At 44.6% G+C, this 20,190-nt stretch overlaps 2 protein-coding genes across 5 annotated transcripts in view; both read left to right on the forward strand.

The window, feature by feature from the left end:
* Positions 1-16,513, forward strand: part of PIK3CG (phosphatidylinositol-4,5-bisphosphate 3-kinase catalytic subunit gamma) — a 32,129-nt gene extending 15,616 nt beyond the window's left edge. For all 3 annotated transcript variants that reach the window (XM_083574973.1, XM_083574972.1, XM_083574974.1), the window contains exons 5-11: positions 1,745-1,848; positions 2,660-2,806; positions 4,314-4,404; positions 7,696-7,826; positions 9,768-9,879; positions 12,400-12,557; positions 14,153-16,513. In XM_083574973.1, coding sequence (XP_083431099.1) covers positions 1,745-1,848; positions 2,660-2,806; positions 4,314-4,404; positions 7,696-7,826; positions 9,768-9,879; positions 12,400-12,557; positions 14,153-14,434 — 1,025 coding nt within the window. In that variant the 3' untranslated portion in view covers positions 14,435-16,513. The remainder of the gene's footprint in view (positions 1-1,744; positions 1,849-2,659; positions 2,807-4,313; positions 4,405-7,695; positions 7,827-9,767; positions 9,880-12,399; positions 12,558-14,152) is intronic.
* A 2,487-nt stretch (positions 16,514-19,000) lies between these two features.
* PRKAR2B (protein kinase cAMP-dependent type II regulatory subunit beta) overlaps positions 19,001-20,190 on the forward strand; it is a 62,277-nt gene continuing 61,087 nt past the window's right edge. For both annotated transcript variants that reach the window (XR_014539407.1, XM_083575303.1), the window contains exon 1: positions 19,001-19,614. Coding sequence is in view for 1 of the 2 variants with exons in the window: in XM_083575303.1 (XP_083431429.1) it covers positions 19,278-19,614 (337 nt within the window). In the remaining variant the exon portion in view is untranslated. The remainder of the gene's footprint in view (positions 19,615-20,190) is intronic.

Raw genomic sequence — 20,190 nt, forward strand, 5'->3', positions numbered from 1 at the left:
GCAGATCTTCTAAGCACAATCTCACCTGTATAGTAAGCTTTTATTGTGTGTAATGCAGGGATAGGGAAGCTGTGGCCTTTTGATTTTTCCTGAACTACAAATCCCATCATCCTTTGCTATTTGGCCAGCTGCTCTGGGGCTGATAGGAGGTAGAGTCTCAACAAGTTCAGGAGGGCCACCGGCACCATACCTCTGGTGTAATGAAAGGTAACTCGCAAAATTCTGTGGTGCCTTTGCATCCTTGGTAGACAGTGCAAAATGGAAATTTTCAAATGGTTCGCTTTTTGTTTTTATACAGCTTACGAAGACCATTTCCCCCGACCAAGTATTTCATTCATATGCTATTTTCAGAACTTTTTATGGTCTGCTCTTTTTAAACCATTGCATTTTTACTGATGGTTTAGTGCTGCCATTCTAGTGTTGTCTGTGAAATGATGTTTTGCAATGATGTATGCTGTTTATTTGTATTTTGTTCTCTTGGATGTTTCTTTGGTTGTCTTAACAGAAAAGCAGGATTAAGAGAATAATAATAGCCGCCACCCCCCATTTTGAGTAGCATCTTTTGTTAGCATTTTCAATTCAGATGAGATGCTAATACTCTGGAGTCCACCACAATAAGTGTTCAATCTTGATTATGACTCCATAAACTAGGCATGTCCAGGGGCCTAATCCAACTTCAATCCAAAATAAGCTCAACAACTCCAACCCTAAAAAAGTTAGTTCAACAGCTTCAATCCTAAAAAAAGCTCAACAGCTTTGGTCGGCCCTTTGGTTGGTTCCCACGGCCCTTCACTTCATCAAATCTGGGCCTCTTTGAAAAAAGTTTGGACACCTCTGCCATAAATGGTAGTGGGGATCCTCCTGTCCATGTGCCTAAATTAGACCCCCCCAAACCACCCTGTTTGTCCCATGTGGTCATTTTGGCCAAGCCATGATGACCAGTTGTGCTACTCATTTGGCTAAACCAAAAAAGAGAAAAAAGCTGCAACCGCCTGCAAAACCCAGGCCTTGTATAGAGCTCTGTGTATTGCTTTGAAGTCCCATCGACCAGCTGATTGTTGGGGCTTCAAAGCACCGCACACATCTCTACGCAAGCACTGATAGTAAGCTGATAGTTGAAATTTTCAAGAGCTGTGCACAGCAGGCTTGCACCCACTCTGTTTAATTTCAGACTGTATGGGACCAAGTTTGTTTCAGACTTCCATATTCTGCTTAATTATTTGCAACTCTAAACATTGTACATAAAGCAATCCACACAAAATCCTACAGTAAGACGATAAAAAATGATCATAAAATAGATGCTTAAAATGCCTTAAAATGCCTGCTGGAACAATAAAGTCTTAGTAATATGCCTGAAATTTAGCCTGCTTAATCTCAGTTGGGAGGGAGTTCTGCACAATGCCCAACTTTCAGTTGGTCACCTGATGTTATTGTGACATTAGGTGACTGACGGGTGAGTGGTCCTGCCCAGTAGTCAGTGTTGACCCGTTGAGAGATGAAGTTCTATCTCTTTAGCTGGATCTGATTCTCCAGCACTGCTGGAAACGTTCTAATTAATCTTAAGATTGGAGGCAAACACATCTCCCATTGGTACAGACTTTTTTATCCACTTCTGGTTAAGAAGTAGGCTGGCTGAGTGTGCGTACCATGGGACTAGCAATCTCTTGTCCAAGTTGCTGTCCACTATCTCCTGACTAATAGTTTCTGACTGCAGATCTTTTTTTTTTTAATTGTCACTCTTCAGTAATCGCACAACTCAAACAGAAACTTGAGAAACTACAGGACAGCAAGTTTCCCGAATGCTTTAGAGTTCCATATGACCCTGGTCTGAAAGCAGGAGCACTTGTGGTAAATATAATCCTCTCAAATAATGAACCTGGGTGGTTGAGTTGTGAACAGGACTGGAGAAGAAAGTAGGGTCCCTGAGAAGCAAGAGGGGGAGGTATCAGCATGATCAGGTGAACCCTAGGATATGCAGACATACAAAACATTTGGTTTTTAAAAAAAATCCCAAAGATGTAAATAAATGAATGAATAAACTGCTTAGTGAGGACTGGGCATGCTCAGTTGTCTGCAGGAGTCATGGAATGTTGAGAGCCAGATGGAAAATAAAACCGGGAGAGAGTAGAGCAGGGATGCTAGTCCTTTTTGCAGTGCCCAAGGGCTACATTCAAAATTAGCTAACACTTTTGAGGGCTGTATCTCTCTGTGGCACCCTTCCCCCAACACACTTCCACCCTCCCCTTCAGCAAGTTAATGGCAAGAGCAATTTCTCCATTAACTTGCATGGAGACAAGAGGAAGGTTTAGGGAAGTTTTTAATGTTTAATGCTGTATTGTGTTTTTAACATTCGGTTGGGAGCCACCCAGAGTGGCTGGGGAAACCCAGCCAGATGGGCAGGGTATAAATAATAAATTATTATTATTATTATATAGCCCTGAAAATGGGGGGCGGGGCGGGAGCAAATCCTCCAACAGGGACCTTGGGCTATGTGTGAAACACCCACCCCCCAATATAATTTTGGCAGATAATTTTAAAGACAGTTTTTTACATTTATGAACTCTGGGAGTATATCCATTATTTCAAAACGACTGTTAGATTTGTTAATCTTTGGACATCAGTTCTGGCTGTAGGAAATATATGAATGTGTATCTTGCAGATAGAAAAGTGTAAAGTAATGGCATCCAAGAAAAAACCGCTTTGGCTAGAATTCAAATGTGCAGATCCCACGTCCTTATCCAATGAAACGATTGGCATCATCTTCAAACATGGAGATGACCTGCGACAGGACATGCTTATTTTACAGGTATTATCTGCATTATGTTGTGTTGTGAGTTTGCAGGGGAGGAGGTAGATCCTTCTAACCACTGGATCCAGCAAGTGTTTAAAACGGGTCAGCAAACTTTTTCAGCAGGGAGCTGGTCCACTGTCCCTCAGACCTTGTCAGAGGCCGGACTATATTTTGGGGAAAAAATGAACAAATTCCTATGCCTCACAGATAACCCAGAGATGCATTTTAAATAAAATCACACATTCTACTAATGTAGAAACACGCTGATTTCCAGACCATCCACGGGCTGGATTGAGAAGGCAGTTGGGCTGGATCTGGCCCCTTGGCCTTAGTTTGCCTACCCATGGTTTAAAATATAAACCAGGCTAATTTCCTGTGTTCAGCTGATTGCCTGGGTGATGGGCCATGAAGAGAACAAAGGAAAGTGGGCTCTTCTTGGTGTGACCTAGAAGTAAAGCAGCAAGCGGGACAGACAGAGCAACATTTGAGAGCAATGTTTGATTTCTGTTTGAATGCAAAGTTGCAGCTTTGGGAGAAACAAGACCCTTTTAGGGTGCTAATGCTGTGAACCCCTTCATTCCAGGCTCAAGTTGTATAGATGTCATTTTTTGCTCATTTTTTTAAACCACAGTTTAATGCCTTAAATCATTGTTTCCAGACATTTGATACTGGGTACATAATAATTACAGGCATACCTCAAAGATACTGCGAGTTTGGTTCAAGGGCGTAGCCAGGATTTTTGTTGCAAAGGCAGGCTTTATATGTTAGGAGGGGCAGAACCTCAGTTAGTTAAGTATTTTAATTGATTTTTATTGATTGGGGGGCAGTTGGCTACGCCCATGGTTTCGTTCCAGACCACCGCAGTGAAGCGAATAGCGCAATAAAGCAAGCCACACAATGTTCTTGGTTTCTCAGTGCATATAAAAGTTATGGTTGCATGGTCTGTTAACCCCTTGGCTGCAGGGGCAGGTGGGGGGGAACCCAACTCCAGTCCCAGCCAGCTCCACTCCTGTGGTCAGAAGAGGTACTGCAGCAGCTCCAAGAACAATGGGGAAGGAATCTTAGTTGCAACTGCAGGATAGCCCAAGTAGTATTGCTTTCAAGTTGCAGTGCTGAACCCCTTCTCTATGTTCGATGAGAATGTATATGGGGCCTCCTTATTCTGACTGGCTTGGAATAGTGTAGGTGCACCCAGCTTTTGGTTTCAATTTTACGAGGAATGTCTCAGCCCTTCACACGAATCAATGTCTTATTCAGAAAGATGACAATGAAATCAGGACAGAAAGATTTGTATACATTTCACATTTAGCTTTTTATTCTGAAATCCTCTGCTTCTCCGTAGGCTTGCCTCTTCTACAAAATGGATATGTCTTAAATCTTTTTTGTAACATTAAAACTGCTTCTTAATAGTTATGATTAAACAGTGCAAGCCTAACCGTGTCTCCTCGGAAACACGTCAAGCTGGATTCAGTTAGGAATAGGATTGCAGCCCAAGTCATTGTTGTGTCTTTTGCTTTACCAGATACTTCGAATCATGGAGTCCATCTGGGAGGAAGAATCCTTGGATTTATGTCTGTTGCCATATGGGTGCATTTCTACAGGAAATAAAATAGGTAGAGCATTTAACAAGATCAAAACCCCACAGAACTATCTGGAATTGGGATTTTATTTTTATTTTTGTGTGGGGTTATGTTATACACCAGTCCTACTTGACTTCCCCTTCCACAAAGAGACCCTTAACCTCAGGGTTGTGGGTTCAAACCCCACGTTGGGCAAAAGATTCCTGTATTGCAGAGGGTTGGACTAGATGACCCTCATGTTCCCTTCCAACTCCACAATTCGATGAATACAATAGCAAGGTTCTATGAAAGGAGTATGCATGAAGGGGACTATGTTTAATGCTTTCTCTAGAGTAACTTTGCTGTCGACACTTGCCTTTGTGTAATTTTTTTTCTCAGCTTCATATGTGCATCAAATTCATGTCCCTTGACCACCTTTGAAGTAAACTAGAGCAATGCATCAGTGAGAGCAAGTTGTGTTTGATCTGTGTGTGTATCAAACATATTCCTGCTCAGGTACATTTTTTCAGCTATTGCTGTCATCTGTTTTGAAGTTGTTTTTTCTCCCAACGTGGAAGTAGGCAATGACTCTCCTTCCTCCCATTCTATTTAAGCTACACTTGGCAGAGTTCCAACTCTTTTTTTTGGGGGGGGGGGTGTTTTCCAACTGTCCCAAAATCAGCTGCATAAGGTCTTATGTTCTTACATGCAGATGAATTATTCTAATTTCACAGACATGCCTGGGTCTTGAACTTTTACTGAATGGATTTGCTTATTTTTTTATTTTTAAGAATCCCTGTTAATTATTTGAATAAAGTAATGGGGTTTTCTAAGAAGGAGGAAGTTAGATATTCTTGTGGCCAGAATGACTGTAGACTTGAACATAGCATTTGGTTCTGTGAACCCATTACATGGGGAGCCTGGGGAAAATCATCAAAGGCTAAATCAGACCAAAGTGTTGCATTTACCACCAACCTTTTTATTATGATTGCACAAACAGTGTGGACACATAGCTGCTGTTGCCATTGCCATGACTGACAATCTGTAATAAACTCTGCAAAAAAAATAAAAAAATAAAAATCAGGTTTGCCTTATTTTAAGAATCCTTGCAGGAGAAATAAAATATCTAGTATGAAAATACTAGCAGTTTCAATCCCGGCATTGATCAGGAATTCAAAGAAGAAGAAATTTCTTTTGATCAGTTTTGAATCTGGTTCAAATCAGTTTTGAAAGGTTTAGTCCACTATTTTGATTCAAAAAAGTTATCCTGTTGAATTGAAGCACAGGAAGAAACCTGCTCACTGATCTCAGAAACTATAATGCAAAACTTGGTTGCAATGTCTTAAGAGATGTCTAAGTGCATAGAGGACTTCCGGGTTGGCGCCATTGTTTAATGGCGGATTCCCTCCGAGCTCCGGAGGGAATCGGCTCCGTAGCGTCTGGGTCTGGCCGCTGCGGCGAAGCGGAGACCCTTAAAATCACAGGCGCGGATGCCTGTGAACACAGAGACTCGGCGGGCACCATTTGCGCCCCCCCAATCCGCGACGGAGCCTTTTTAAAGGCTTCGGAACGGAGGCAGGGTGGGGCGTGGTGCTGAGAGTACTCCCTCGCCTACGGAGTGAAGCCGCAAGCCGTTGACAGAGAGCGCCAACTTCTTCCAAGACCGATTGGACTCTAAAATATAAACCCGTGAGTAATACGGAGATTGGAATCTTAAAAATTTTTAATTTTGGATTTGGAACGAGCGGGAAGGGGCTAAAAAGGAAGTCCACCCCCCCCCTTTGTAAACAATTTAAAGCAAAGGACTGGGCAGCTAAGGTCGAGAGAATTTGTTTCTTGTTTCTTTTTAATGAAAGATCCTGACTTCACAGTTTTGACACTATAAGAAGATTTACTGGAGGATAAAAAGAATTTTGGGAGCTGAAATTTCACCCCCCCGAGACCTGGGAACGTCCTATGAGAAAGCCTGTTGTATTGAGGATTTTGACAGCTGTCAAGTGAGCTGTCAGCTGGAAAAAGAGAACATTGTTTCTGCTGTTTTTGCTGGTTTATTTGGTATAACTTGTTGAAAATAAGGAGGGCTGACACAAAATAACTGGACTTTTGGTTTTTAGCCGAAAGGAACATTAAGGAACTAAAATCCCCCTAGAGGGGTAATAGGGACACTACACCACAAAAATGGCTGGAGTATGTAAAATCCAAGCAGAATTGGACAGAGCACTCGTTCTCTTGGGAAACTTGCAAGATGAATACAATGCTTTGTCTACAGAGGTGTCATTACTACACTGGACAGTAAATAACAGTTTTGAGCCTGATAAGGACTTGAAACAGGAAGCCTATTCAACTGAACAAATAAATGAAACTGAAAGTGTTTGGAGGAGATCTGAAGACCTGAGGATTACAAATTTGTTGAAGGTGAAAGCTGGAGCTTTGGGGACATATGGATCTGAAAGAAATTTGAAACAAGAGTTGGAGTACCCCATAGGCTTTGTTTTTAAGTATGGAGGACTGGCTGGAAGCAACATGGAGTCTGTTGGGCCGGAGCTCCTCCGAGACTTGGGGCTTAACATCAAGGACTATCAAAGAGACCGGCAGAAAGGAACTGAGAGAGATATAAGGGCCTCGGACGTGAGATCTCCAGGCTAAATAAATAACATAAAGACTGATGGATATTGGTTGGGGACTGAAACCGGGAGAAGGGTGGGTGGAGGTTGGGAATCCAAAGGGTACATAAGGATAATTTGCTTTTTATATTTTGTTAGTGGTAAGGAAATTGGGTAAATCGTGGAAGGGAAATTTTGGTCGACTTTAGGAAAAAGGTTTAAGAATAATTAATGAGGTATAAGTATTGATGTGTGATTTTAATAAGGTAAAATTGGTTTTTTCTTTTTAAATTAATTGAAAATAAGGCTGTTAGAAATAAATTGAGGAAATGGAAAAAAGAAGTAAAGTAAAACAATAGTATGTTAGAACAAATGTTTAAGTTAAGGTAAAGAAATAAATTAAGGACTTGCTGAACTGACAATTTAAATTGGAATACGAGAAGGGGAGGTGTGAGGAGGTCTGAGAAATAAGGTTAAGAATAATAAGTATCAGAAATTTTATGTGGTTTTTTTCTATTTTTTTTTCTTTGTTAAGTTTGGAATATTATGTATTTTTGTGTTGTTGTTTTTTTTCCTTCTCTGTTTTGTTTTGTGTATTTCTTGTTTTTGTTTGATGTGTGTTTCTTGAAAATGCCAATAAATATTTAATAAAAAAAAAAAGAGATGTCTAAGTGCATAGAGAACGGACAAACAGCTTTCTGAAATATATAGTAGAATATTAGCATGCCTTTGATTTTTATAGGAATTATTGAAATTGTAAAAGATGCCACGACGATAGCCAAAATCCAGCAAAGCACAGGTGGAAACACAGGAGCCTTTAAGGATGAAGTATTAAACCAGTGGCTAAAGGATAAATGTGTAATTGAAGAAAAGGTGAGTATTTCTTCTTTTCACTGGTTTAAAAAAATGTAATTATTATGAGTAATTATTTTGAATTGTTGTATGTTGTTTTTAAACCTATTTTTAAATAGTTAAAGTAAAGGTAAAGGGACCCGTACCATTAGGTCCAGTCGTGACCGACTCTGGGGTTGCGGTGCTCATCTCACTTTTTTGGCCGAGGGAGCCGGCATTTGTCTGCAGACAGCTTCCGGGTCACGTGGCCAGCACGACTAAGCCGCTTCTGGCGAACCAGAGCAGCGCACAGAAACTCCATTTACCTTCCCGCTGGAGCGGTACCTATTTATCTACTTGCACTTTGATGTGCTTTCGAACTGCTAGGTTGGCAGGAGCTGGGACCGAGCAACGGGAGCTCACCCCGTCGCGGGATTCAAACCGCCGACCTTCTGATCGGCAAGTCCTAGGCTCTGTGGTTTAACCCACAGCGCCACCCGCGTCCTATTATTATAGTAGTTAAGTTGACGCAATTCCATTCCAACCAGGAGCACTCAAAGAAACCTTTGGAAGATCCCAGCATCACTTTTCAGTGAAATGCCAATTCTTGTGTCAAGCAGACTGTATATAGAGTGTTCTCTTTCTAACCTCACTCTACATAGGTAACTATGTATAAAATTATTGATGCAAGTATGGTTACATTTTAATACATTGTACTTGCTTCAGATAGGTGCCTTTAAAACTTTCCATTTGAGTCTGACTTGAGGGAAAGCTTTCCATTTTCTTTCAGCTTGCTTTGATTAACTTCTCTGTCTTGCTTGTAAAATGGCCTCAACAATAAGCATACAAAAATGTTAAGAGGTTGTATCCAACTCAGTTATACTCTGAGGAGGCTGACTGTAATAAATAGACCTTAGTTAGTCATGTCCACAAGTGGTGCTCTTTCCTTATTAATTCCAAGGAAACTCTTGTAATTTCCAAGAATATGGCCGAAGTCGATATGAAATAGATTACCTTTGGAAGGAGAAATCAATATGATGCTTAGTGATCATTAAAAAGACCTCATTGCAGGTGCAAATTAGTTTGCAATCTTGCATGCTTTTTTGACCTGGATATAGTTTGCAAAAGTGCTTCTTGTATGACTCAAAAACTGTCAGCCCTCTTCAGCCTCTCCCCCCTTACCATTCCATGGAACTAGCTCTCTTAACTTTGTCAAAGATTGCTTTCTCTTACAACCTAACTTACAACAGGGATGCGGGTGGTGCTGTGGGTTAAACCACAGAGCCTAGGACTTGCCGATCAGAATGTCGGTGGTTCGAATCCCTACGACGGGGTGAGCTCCCGTCGGCCAATAAAGCAAGATGAGCGCTGCAACCCCAGAGTCGGCCACGACTGGATTTAATAGTCAGGGTTCCCTTTACCTTTACCTAGTCATGTCCATTAATTTCAACAAGCCTACTCTCCAAACAATTACTGATATTGGATAAAGCCCATAGTATTTATTTGTGTTGCCTTCGTCTGTCTCGGGAGACAATGGAAGAAGGCGCATTTGGGGATAAAGTCAAACTGTTGGAGAGGCTATAGATGCTGGTAGGGGAGAGACAGGTTTTGTTGCAGGTGGGGCAGCTGAAGGCATCTGGTTTTGCTTCAACAGCTGCACCAATTCTTTGAAAGCAAAGTTTTGCATAAGCTGACATATGGTTGTGAAAAAAGAGCATTTTATTCTTTATAACAGTGAAATTTTGGCGCTAAAGTTGATCATGGAAACACAGAAAGCTATCTAGCATTGAATCAGACCATTTATCCACCTTGTTCAGTATTGTCTACCTAGGCAGGCAATTGCTCTCTCGGACTTCAGACAATGACTTCAGCAGCCCTACGTGGAGATGCTGAGGAGTGAACCTGGAATCTTCTGCATGCAAATCATGCGCTCTGCCTGTGAGCTTTGCCCCTTCGTTACAGCTGCTTTCTTTAATTTATTAGTTTCAGGCAGCCGTGGATAGATTTGTGTACTCTTGTGCTGGTTACTGTGTGGCAACCTTTGTCCTTGGAATAGGAGACAGGCACAATGACAATATTATGATCACAGAGTCAGGTGAGTGTGTTTTGTTTTTGTTCACACCTGAGTGGCATCTATTTCAATGTAATTTGAATGCAAGCCTGCATTCCATTGCTACTGTTAATGTAAGTGATCTTTACTGTCTACTGTTTACCATGACCTCAGAATTATTATTCTTACTTTTTTAAATGCTGCTACATGCCTTGGATCAGAGAAGAGGTTTGGTTTTGGTTAAAACCTGTGGGGAAGAGCTGGTGACTAGAAGGTGGAATAAACTCTGGTAGAAAATGAACCTGAAAGTACAATGTTTATGTGAAAGCAATTGCAAGACCATCCATCATGCGCTCCTCGCCCATAGCTTGGGGTTTGCTTCACAGCTCCCCTAACAGACAGGCTTAGCAGTGAGCCATCTAAGATTTTAGCCCTCAGCAGTGGCAGAATCCAAGCTTTTTTCCTTTTAAAAATCCATCCTTTGTGTTGCTGAAACTGCAAACCTTTTAAAACAGTTAAACCAGTGGTGCCCACACTTTTTTCAAGGAGGGCCAGATTTGATGAAGTGAAGGGCCGTGAGGGCCAACCAAAGTTGTTGCGCTTTTTTTAGGATTGAAATTGTTGAGCTTTTTTTTTTTTAGGGTTGAAGTTGTTGAGGGGTTTTTTTGAGGATTTTACCCCATAAACTGCCGAAGGGGCCGGATTAGGCCCCCGAAACGGACTTTGGACATGTCTGTGGTAGAGCCTTTGGCCAACAAGGGAATCAAAGGTGTGCTAAAGGTGGGAAAGGAGATTGCAGAGGAGCTGAACGGATTATTTGCATCTGTCTTCAGAGCAGAAGACTCGCGAGTAACATAAAAGTAATAAGGTGAAACAGGAGAGATGCGAGCTGGGAAGGGTGACGAAAGGGCCCGGCCGGGCGGCGACTCACCTCGCAGGCGGTGCGCCATCCCTTTGGCCCAGGCGAGGCGGTGGCGGCTGCTCGGTGACCTCCTCGCCTGTCTCCTCGTGAGGGAAACGCGGCGTCAGCATCGGGACACCTCCGGTGGAGCAAGGCCGTTGGCCTTTGCCTTCCCCTCCGCCTTCCTCCTTTTCGCCGCGCCGCCTGCGCCTCCGCTGCCTCCCGCTCTCGGCGGGCCCTCCCAGGCGTCGGGCTCCGAGGGCGAAGGCGCCCCTCCTCGGCCCCACTCCACCACGCCCATCTGCAGCACGGGCCCCGCCGCCGCGCTCCCGCCAGCCGCCCTGGCCGCTTCGCCCGCCTCCTCCACGGGCTTGAAGCCCGGGTTGTCCCGGCTCCAGGCCTGCCTCGAGCAAGACGAGAGCGGCGGCGACGGCGAGCAAGACGAAGGAGGAGGAGAAGGAGAAGAAGTGCCGACGACTCCGCCGCCGCCGCCGCTGCCCCAGCTCCAGATGCTCCAGGCCGCCGGGAGGGCAAAGTCCCGCCATGGCCCCCCGACCCTGGACGAAGGCTGCCGCCGCCTCAGAAATTTTCTCTCAGGCCGGCCGAGTAACGGCGCGGGAAGGGAGCGCCTTCGCTTTCTCCACCACCCGCCTTCCAGCCCCCCATCCCTGCCCACAGCGCGCCGCCTCGCAGGGGGAAGCGGGCAGGCTGGGCTGGCGGCTACACGGGCCACATGATGAGGTCTGGCGGGCCGGATTCGGCCCGCGGGCCTTGTGTTTGACACCCGTGAGTTAAACAGTTGCACAGCTGCTTTGGGAACTGGGTGAATGAGGTATGCCGATGTTTTGCGTCCTGGAGGTGCTCTCTTCATAACTGGCTGCCCTTTCCTGCCACATTCAAGCCAGCCCTCTCAAATCCTGCAGAAACATTTCCCACCCACAGTCTAGAGCGTAACCCAGAGAATAATGTCTGCTTAGAAAGCTGCAGATCCAATATTGCACCACCGCTTCTAGAATGTTATGTCTGTCTTCGTCTTTCATCCTCCGAAAGGAGAGAGACCTGCAAATTTTCAGTCATTAAAGGTAAAGGGACCCCTGACCATTAGGTCCAGTTGTGGCCGACTCTGGGGTTGTGGCGCTCATCTCACTTTATTGGCCGAGGGAGCCAGCGTACAGCTTCCGGGTCATGTGGCCAGCATGACTAAGTCGCTCCTGGCGAACCAAAACAGCGCACAGAAATGCCGTTTACCTTCCTGCCAGAGCGGTACCTATTTATCTACTTGCACTTTGATGTGCTTTTGAACTGCTAGGTTGGCAGGAGCTGGGACTGAGCAATAGGAGCTCACCCCGTCGCGGGGATTCGAACCACCGACCTTCTGATCGGCAAGTCCTAGGCTCTGTGGTTTAACCCACAGCACCACCCGCATCCCTGTTGTAAGTTAGGTTGTAAGAAAAAGCAATCTTTGACAAAGTTAAGAGAGCTAGTTCCATGGAAAGGTAAGGGGGGAGAGGCTGAAGAGGGCTGACAGTTTTTGAATCATACAAGAAGCACTTTTGCAAACTATATCCAGGTCAAAAAAGCATGCAAGATCGCAAACTAATTTGCACCTGCAATGAGGTCTTTTTAATGATCACTAAGCATCATATTGATTTCTCCTTCCAAAGGTAATCTATTTCATATCGACTTCGGCCATATTCTTGGAAATTACAAGAGTTTCCTTGGAATTAATAAGGAAAGAGTTCCTTTTGTATTAACACCGGATTTTCTGTTTGTCATGGGAACCACTGGAAAGAAAATGAGTCCCCGCTTTCAAAATTTTCAGGTATAAAAACAATAACCCATGAGTGGGAATGAACCTTATAAGAGAAATGTGCAATACACCTTAGATTTGAATGTTAGCTGTAACATGTTATCATCCAACAATGCAAAATAAGTTGACTGAGATCCCTACATTTGAATCTGAAGGAAGGGGAAGAAGATAGCAGAGGAAGGATTTTAGGGGGAGGGCAACAAAATTATTTAGCGGCTGCATGCTTTTTCTATTCAGCAGTAGACCATAATATTCCTTGAGTTTTTAAAAAGACAACCCATCTATTCCCCTGTGGCAAGGCTAACTACCCTTTACCACATATACTTTGTGTGGAGAGAAATGTTGTACAATCAATACTAGATCCTGGCTAGCGGTACTGTAGGGCTGCATCCTATGCCACATTTCTACACTGCCATATGCAAATCTAAATGTGTACAACAGAATAGCATGTACAGATGCATCTCCTTGTGTGTTGGGGTTGTCTTCAGATTCCCCCATTTATGCATGATACGTGAAGAGACTCCCTTATTTATATAGGAGCATTTGGACTCCGCCTACCAACTGAAGCTCTTGAGGTGGCTTGCAATATTTTAAAAATGCAATAAAATAGGCAATGGTGCACTAGTTATGAGAGTGGGATGAATATGAATATACAAACGCAAGAGGCTGCGGGAGCACAGATATTAGAAACCTCTCTCCCTATCCTCTGATGTTCCATCTGCCACTCTCCCTGCTAAGAATAGAACTTGGGTGATGGGTGGAGTCTTGAAAAAGCAGGATCTCCTCCATTTCTGCATCCTTTGACTTGGAAGCACTGACTGCTTCTGAAACTTTGGGTGCTTCCTTCCCTACTTTGTCAGTCACAATAGTTGACCCTCAAGTCACTAGCTGTAATCGTATGCACATGGGGATTCACATGCCAGCGGTTGACATGCTCTGCATTCCTAGCAGTCTGGAGTTCCATGGAAGTTTATTGGGGATTTCTCACAGGAAGCATCAGGAATGTTGGACAAGCTTCCTCGAAAAAGTCTTGCATCCTCTTGCTGATCTCCTTCAATCTGCAGTTGCAAATGGAGTGCTGGTTGCATGCTCCACCGACCCACTCAGCTTCTTCAGGGCAATAGCGAAACCCAAAAAGTGTGGCTGGCACCCCATGTGAACAGAATGTGCTCCTTCTCACATGCCTCTGGGTGCTTTGCAAAGCTCCAGGGTTCCTTGCCAGATAAATCCCATGCAGAAAAAGTTCTATGATGGACGGAAGTTAGGTCTGTGGTTTTCAAACCAGCCCAGAGCAATGCATTTGCAGAAGCACAAAAACAATCATGACAAAATTAGGTGGATTGGACTTTGTGCATCCTTTCTGGATCCTCTGGATCTATGTACACTCTGTTCTCCAAAGTATCACTACACCCTAGGGCTGCTGTGTGAGAAGAATGGGTAGAGTCAGTAGGCGTAGCACCCATTGGAAGTGCTATTTCACACGGATGTTCATCGCACATGTTTAGATAAGAGGACTAATTTTGGGTGCTATGTTTTCTGACTAACCACAAGTGCTTCATAGCGTATAGTCATTTCAATGAGGTTTGTTTGTTTGTTTGCCTCTAAAGGATATCTGTGTGAGGGCTTACCTTGCTCTTCGGCATCACACAAACCTTCTCATCATCCTGTTTTCCATGATGCTGATGACTGGGATGCCTCAGCTGACTAGCAAAGAAGATATTGAGTACATCCGCGATGCACTGACGGTTGGCAAAAACGAAGAAGATGCCAAGAAGTATTTCCTAGATCAGATCGAGATTTGTAGGGATAAAGGCTGGACTGTGCAGTTCAACTGGTTTCTGCATCTTGTGCTTGGAATCAAACAGGGCGTGGAGAAACATTCTGCCTAATGGGGAACGGATGCACAAATAACTAGAAAGTAACCTGCTGTTACAATTGGTTCTTAGCCTTTTAGGCCACCCCAGTTCCAGGGACTTTCCCCGCCTAAAATCTAACTCTCATTTAAAAAAAAGAACTTTTGTCGAGGTGTTGATACTGCACCGTGGTTGATTTAACATACACAAAAGCCTTGTTGAAATGGCCTTCATGCTCCCCCCTTATTTGCCACAGGTGTTTAATAACCTATTGTTAGAATTTAGATGGCACCACTGCTTTGCTGATTGTTTTGTGTAGCTCCTGCAGCGGGATAGAAAGACCTTCTGAAAATACTGGACCATATGCAGAATAATTTTTAAAGTAATTTTTTCTCTTTCTCATTTAATTTTTAAGTAAACTGTAATTTTAAAATATTTTCTCTGAGTGAGATCAAATGTAGCGTGAGCAGGTGTCCACTTGTTAACTTGGGGTTTCCTTCCACCTCTCTCACCTGAAGCCCCCCCAAGCCAGCTCCAGAGGTTGGAGGACCTTCTAATAAGATTTGGAGAGATGGAGGTGGACAAAGAGAAGCTGGAAGTCTTGCTCTCTGCTTTCATAATACTAGCAAAGGGACTCCATTGTTTTAAGGATAGGAATTTGGAAGAGGAGGCATCATAGCGGTGTCGTTCTAGGTCAAGAAATCCTCTCTGTTGGTGGGATGAATATTACACACAAGACGAATCATTCATCTATCTGGAAACTGAAGTGCCACTGTCTGTGGATTCCTCTGGTAGCTAATCACAGAGTGTTTCAGATTATCCCTTTGAAGAAAGAAGATGGAAGAGCAAATTGCAGGAGCCAATTTGCATTGGTGGGGGGGACAGGGGCTGCTAGGGTTGATAGGTAGTAAACAGCTGATCCATCCTTAAGTTACTTGTAACCACTGCCTGTTAAGTCTGTACCTATTATCACTCTACGTGTGGAAGGATAAAATCTCTGTAACAGGGATTATTTGTCCAAGAGAAGCACTGCTTGGAAAAGAATTTTACCCATCTAAATTTCATTATTTGCAGTGTCGGTTAGGTTTAAAGTTTTCAACCTTTCTTCTGAAGTTTTTTCCCCTTTTTAAAAAGTGAGTGGTAGTTTTCATTGCCTGGTGCAGTGATATATTTATACTAATTAATAGTAAACTCAGTGAAATATTAACCTGTATTTAAAAGCTTTATAATGGTGGTACTAGAAGAAACACTGTCCAAGAGCCTCTCCTTCATTTACCAAATGTTTTGACAAGCCAAAAGCTTATTTATTTTTCTCAGTGCCAGGTGTTTTAGTTTTCAAATACATACCACTGTCACAATCCAGAACCGCAATGGTCATACCCAGCTTAAAAAACAGGTGTTTTTTTAATGGGTCATTCTTTTATATCTAGTACTGCACCACAATCAAAACAGAATATAAAGAGACTATATATTAAATATAACTACTGGGGTGGTATTCAGAGTAGATACACTATAATTAATGAACTGAAGTTAGTTTTGTTCATTACTTTTAATGGGTCTACTCTGAGTAAAAAGTAGTTGAACACTACCCCTAGGTGTGTTAAGATCTTCACTAGGAAGATGGTGAGAATTTTATAATTGATTCTAGAACTGTAAAATTAAAAGCATTGCTAATAATACAGATGCTGTCTGAATTGTGTTTATATAGCCAAAGCAAAAATGGCTTGAAATTCTGGCTTCCATGTGTTATGTAACAGCAATTGGTATGTAACAATGTGTGTATGTTAAATGTTAAAAAGCATAATAGATTTGGCTTAATCTTTTTCTGATCTACATGAGTCACTTAACACGGTGACCCAAATTAACAAAGCAATGTGTTGTGACTCTTTATTAAGAAATTCTTTCTTTCCTTGTCCATTTAAATTGTTATTTTATGTGCAGTGATTTCTTATACAGTATTAAGTAATTTTGGCTGAAATAGGAAAACATATTCTAACAAAGTTGCTTGTATATGTTTTAAAACTCAGTATGTGTACTGTAGGCTTACAGTTTTAAAAACTGTGTCCTAATTTTGAAATGATTTGCATATATGATTGATTAAACAATACTCATACACCTCTTTTTCTCTCATAAATTTATTTTAAAACTCTAACTATGAAAATATTTCATACTGATTAGGAAGAAGTGAGGTTTCTAGTTTGTCCTTGTAAATCAGGGACTTAAGGAGTGTAAGTACACAGTGGTGATAGTCCAAGATTATGCCTTTCTTTCTTTCATTGAATTTCAAATTCATAATTTCATATGCGGTGGTGTTGTTCTGTAAAGAGAATATGCATTTTCAGGGCATTTTCACACCCAACAGAAAATGTACTTTTTGCATTTCCACAGTGAGTGAGTTGTATGTACTGTCTACTAGCAATTATTGGCTAGAAAGTAAACTTGGTTTTCAAAGGGCTTCTTTGCACTCTTTCTGCTGCATTAACATTCGCACATGTAAACAAATAGCACAGGAAAACTCACTATTGGCTGAAAATGCCCTAAATAATATCAAGAGCTAGAGTGCTAATATATGGTAAATGGCAGCAGGAACAGTATTTCACCCTAACCACCAGATATCTACCAATAACAATTACAGTAAGTTGAAAAACTCTGCATGACTTTTCTAATTTTACATTAAGTATTTTCTCATTTGTAATAATTTAATCTGCTTTTGTTTGCCCAGTGGATACCTTATTCAGCAGCGCTGCCTCTGGCTCCTAAGATTTCTCCAAGAACTCCTCATCTATTTCAATCTCAACCCTAGAGCTGGAAATACAGGTCTTTAAAGCTGGGAAGCCAAATTCTGTAGCCAGTACTATAGGCTGTGGCCCTTGGGGCTAGACCCTTTCCCAGTAGTTGCATTGTGAATGCCCACGGCCCTCAGCTATGTGAGTTTGCACCCTGCAGAGAGAAATGGCTTGTGGACCCTTTTGTGTAAGTGTGACCTTTTGTCCAGCATTGAAGTAAAACCAGACCAAAGACGAAAAATATTCTTTGTAAGGATTTAAAATGAGACATACTGCAAAGCTGACGCCAGCTTAGCAACTTTGCTGCCAAGCTACAGAAGCAAGAACACTGCATAGGGACAAACTAAAGGTAAAGGGACCCTGACCATTAGGTCCAGTCGTGGCCGACTCTGGGGTTGTGGCGCTCATCTCACTTTACTGGCTGAGGGAGCCGGTGTACAGCTTCTGGATCATGTCGCCAGCATGACTAAACCGCTTCTGGTAAACGCCGTTTACCTTCCTGCCGGAGCGGTACCTATTTATCTACTTGCACTTTGACGTGCTTTCGAACTGCTAGGTTGGCAGGAGCTGGGACTGTGCAACGGGAGCTCACCTCGTCGTGGGGATTCGAACCGCCGACCTTCTGATCGACAAGTCCTAGGCTCCTAGGTTTAGACCACAGCGCTACCCGCATCCCAGGGACAAAGTAGGTTTCAGTAAAAAAAAATAATTCTGTTGTGAACCACCTTGAGATCTTTGGGTGAAAGGCGGTATACTAAAAATACCAATACTAATAGTATTAGCGTGAGCTCACTAAAATCTTTAGGCATGCCACTTTCTCACAGCACCACTTATTATTTAATAAGAAGCTAATATTTAATAATTTAAATTTAATTTAATAATATTTAAGAGGGTTAAACCACAGAGCCTAGGACTTGCCGATCAAAGGTCGGCGGTTCAAATCCCCGTGACAGGGTGAGCTCCCGTTGTTCAGTCCCAGCTCCTGCCAACCTAGCAGTTCGAAAGCATGTCAAAGTGCAAGTAGATAAATAGGTACCGCTCCAGCGGGAAGGTAAACAGTGTTTCCGTGCGCTGCTCTGGTTTGCCAGAAGCGGCTTAGTCATGCTGGCCACATGACCCGGAAGCTGTACGCCGGCTCCCTCGGCCTATAGAGCAAGATGAGCGCGTAACCCCAGAGTTGGCCATGAATACATTATTCTGTATTTTAAAGTATGTTTATGCTGTGAACCGCCCTGAGATCTTCAGGTGAAGGGCAGTATACAAAATTAATCAATTACTTAAGCAGCCCCCTGGCCACGCTCCAAGCTTTATGAACCTCCTGTCAGGAGCAGCAGCAACAGCAGCATCTTCTGCCACAAAAGACGAGCAGGGCTGCCAACTGACCAGAAAGAAAAGGCGAAGGGAGGGGAAACAGGGCCCGGCATGTTCCTGCGCCTTTAACAGCAGCCTGATTTGTGGGAGGCAGCTTTTCAGGGAAATGGCAGCTCAGCCGATTTCTAGAAATCATGCTGCCGTTTCATAGAAAGAGGAGCTGGGGGGCGGGAATGGTAAAAAAAATAATATGGCCAGCAAGCCCAAAGCAGTCTCCGGGGGACTCTTCCATTGCACTATATTGACTTATCATGTAAGGCTTTTCCCAGCGCCCATGCAGCCCCCGCAACTCCAACCGGGCCTTGCTTGCTTGCTTGCTTGCTCGCGTGCCTTCCTCCGATTGCATTTGCAACGCTGCAGCAGCAGCAGCCGCGCGCGCGGCGGAAGGTTGTCATGGTTTCGCGGGTCACGTGCGCGCGAGGTTTCCCCCAGCGCTGGGGGGCGGGAGATGCGGCTGCAGTCGCCGTCGGGACTGGCTCGTTCCCGGCTGCTGCTGCTGCTGCTGCTGCACGGAGCAGGGCGGGGGTGCAAGGAACCCAAGGCAAGCAAGCAAGCAAGCAAGCGAGCCAACCGGCAGCAGCAGCAGCAGCAGCAGCCTTGCAAGTGCAGCCTTGCAAGTGCCCGGTTGCAAGCTCGGCGGGGGGGAGCGGGTGGCTCGGGGACCCCCGCTGGGCTCCCCCCTTCTCCCTCTCCGCCCGCCCCACCCCGCGCGCTCCCCCGGGATGAGCATCTCCGTCCCGGAGGGGCTGACGGAGCTGCTGCAAGGCTTCACGGTGGAGGTGCTGCGGAGCCAGCCGGGGGACCTGCTGGAATTCGCCCTCCAGTACTTCGGGCGCCTCAAGGCGGAGGCGGGGCGGCAGCAGCAGCAGCAGGAGGACGGGAGCGCCGCCGCCGCCGCCGCCGCCGGCCAGCGCCACTTCAATGCGGGCCCCCCCGAGGCGCTGCGCAGGGCCCCCTCCGAGGGCGGCCGAGGGGTCAACTTCGCCCAGGAGCCCCTGCAGACCGACTCCGAAGCGGACGACGACGACGACGAGGAGGAGGAGGCGGAAGGATTCGCCGGTAAGCCCAGCCTCCGTCGGAAAACGCCCCCCGCCAAGGGAGGGCGAAGGGGGGCAGCGGAGGCCGCTCCAGGCAGGGGGGGCTTGTCTGCTTCCAGCCCCATTTCCCCCAGAAAAGGGGGACAGGGCTGACCCCGAGGCCCTGAGGTGAAGGTGGGGGAAGTGGGGTGCCGCCCCCTCGGGTCGCCTTGGCGTGGCTTCGCGGGAGGGAACAAAGGCAGCGGGGTCGTTTCCCGCGGGGGAGTCTCTTCCTGCCCCCCCTCCAGCTGCATTTCTGCCAGTAAACTGCTTTGAAGTCTATTTTTTTGTATTAAGTAGGATATAAATGAAATAATAATAATAATAATACAGGATATTTGCCCCTGCAATCTTAGTCATTTCTTCAGCTACAGGAACCAATCTCCCCCCCCCCCATATCACCCCACAAGCTGTCAGATCTCCCTCATATTTGGCACCACCCAAGCAGTAAATTGGTTCCCAGGGGCTGGGTTGCCAGCTTTTGGGCTGGCCGCTGCTCCTGTGCCCTTAGAAGAATCGCTTGCTCTGCAGATCAGCAGTTGGAGTAAGTTGGGGAAGT

This window comes from Podarcis filfolensis (genome assembly GCF_964270895.1).
Source record: "Podarcis filfolensis genome assembly, chromosome: 10".
Lineage (NCBI taxonomy): Eukaryota > Metazoa > Chordata > Lepidosauria > Squamata > Lacertidae > Podarcis > Podarcis filfolensis.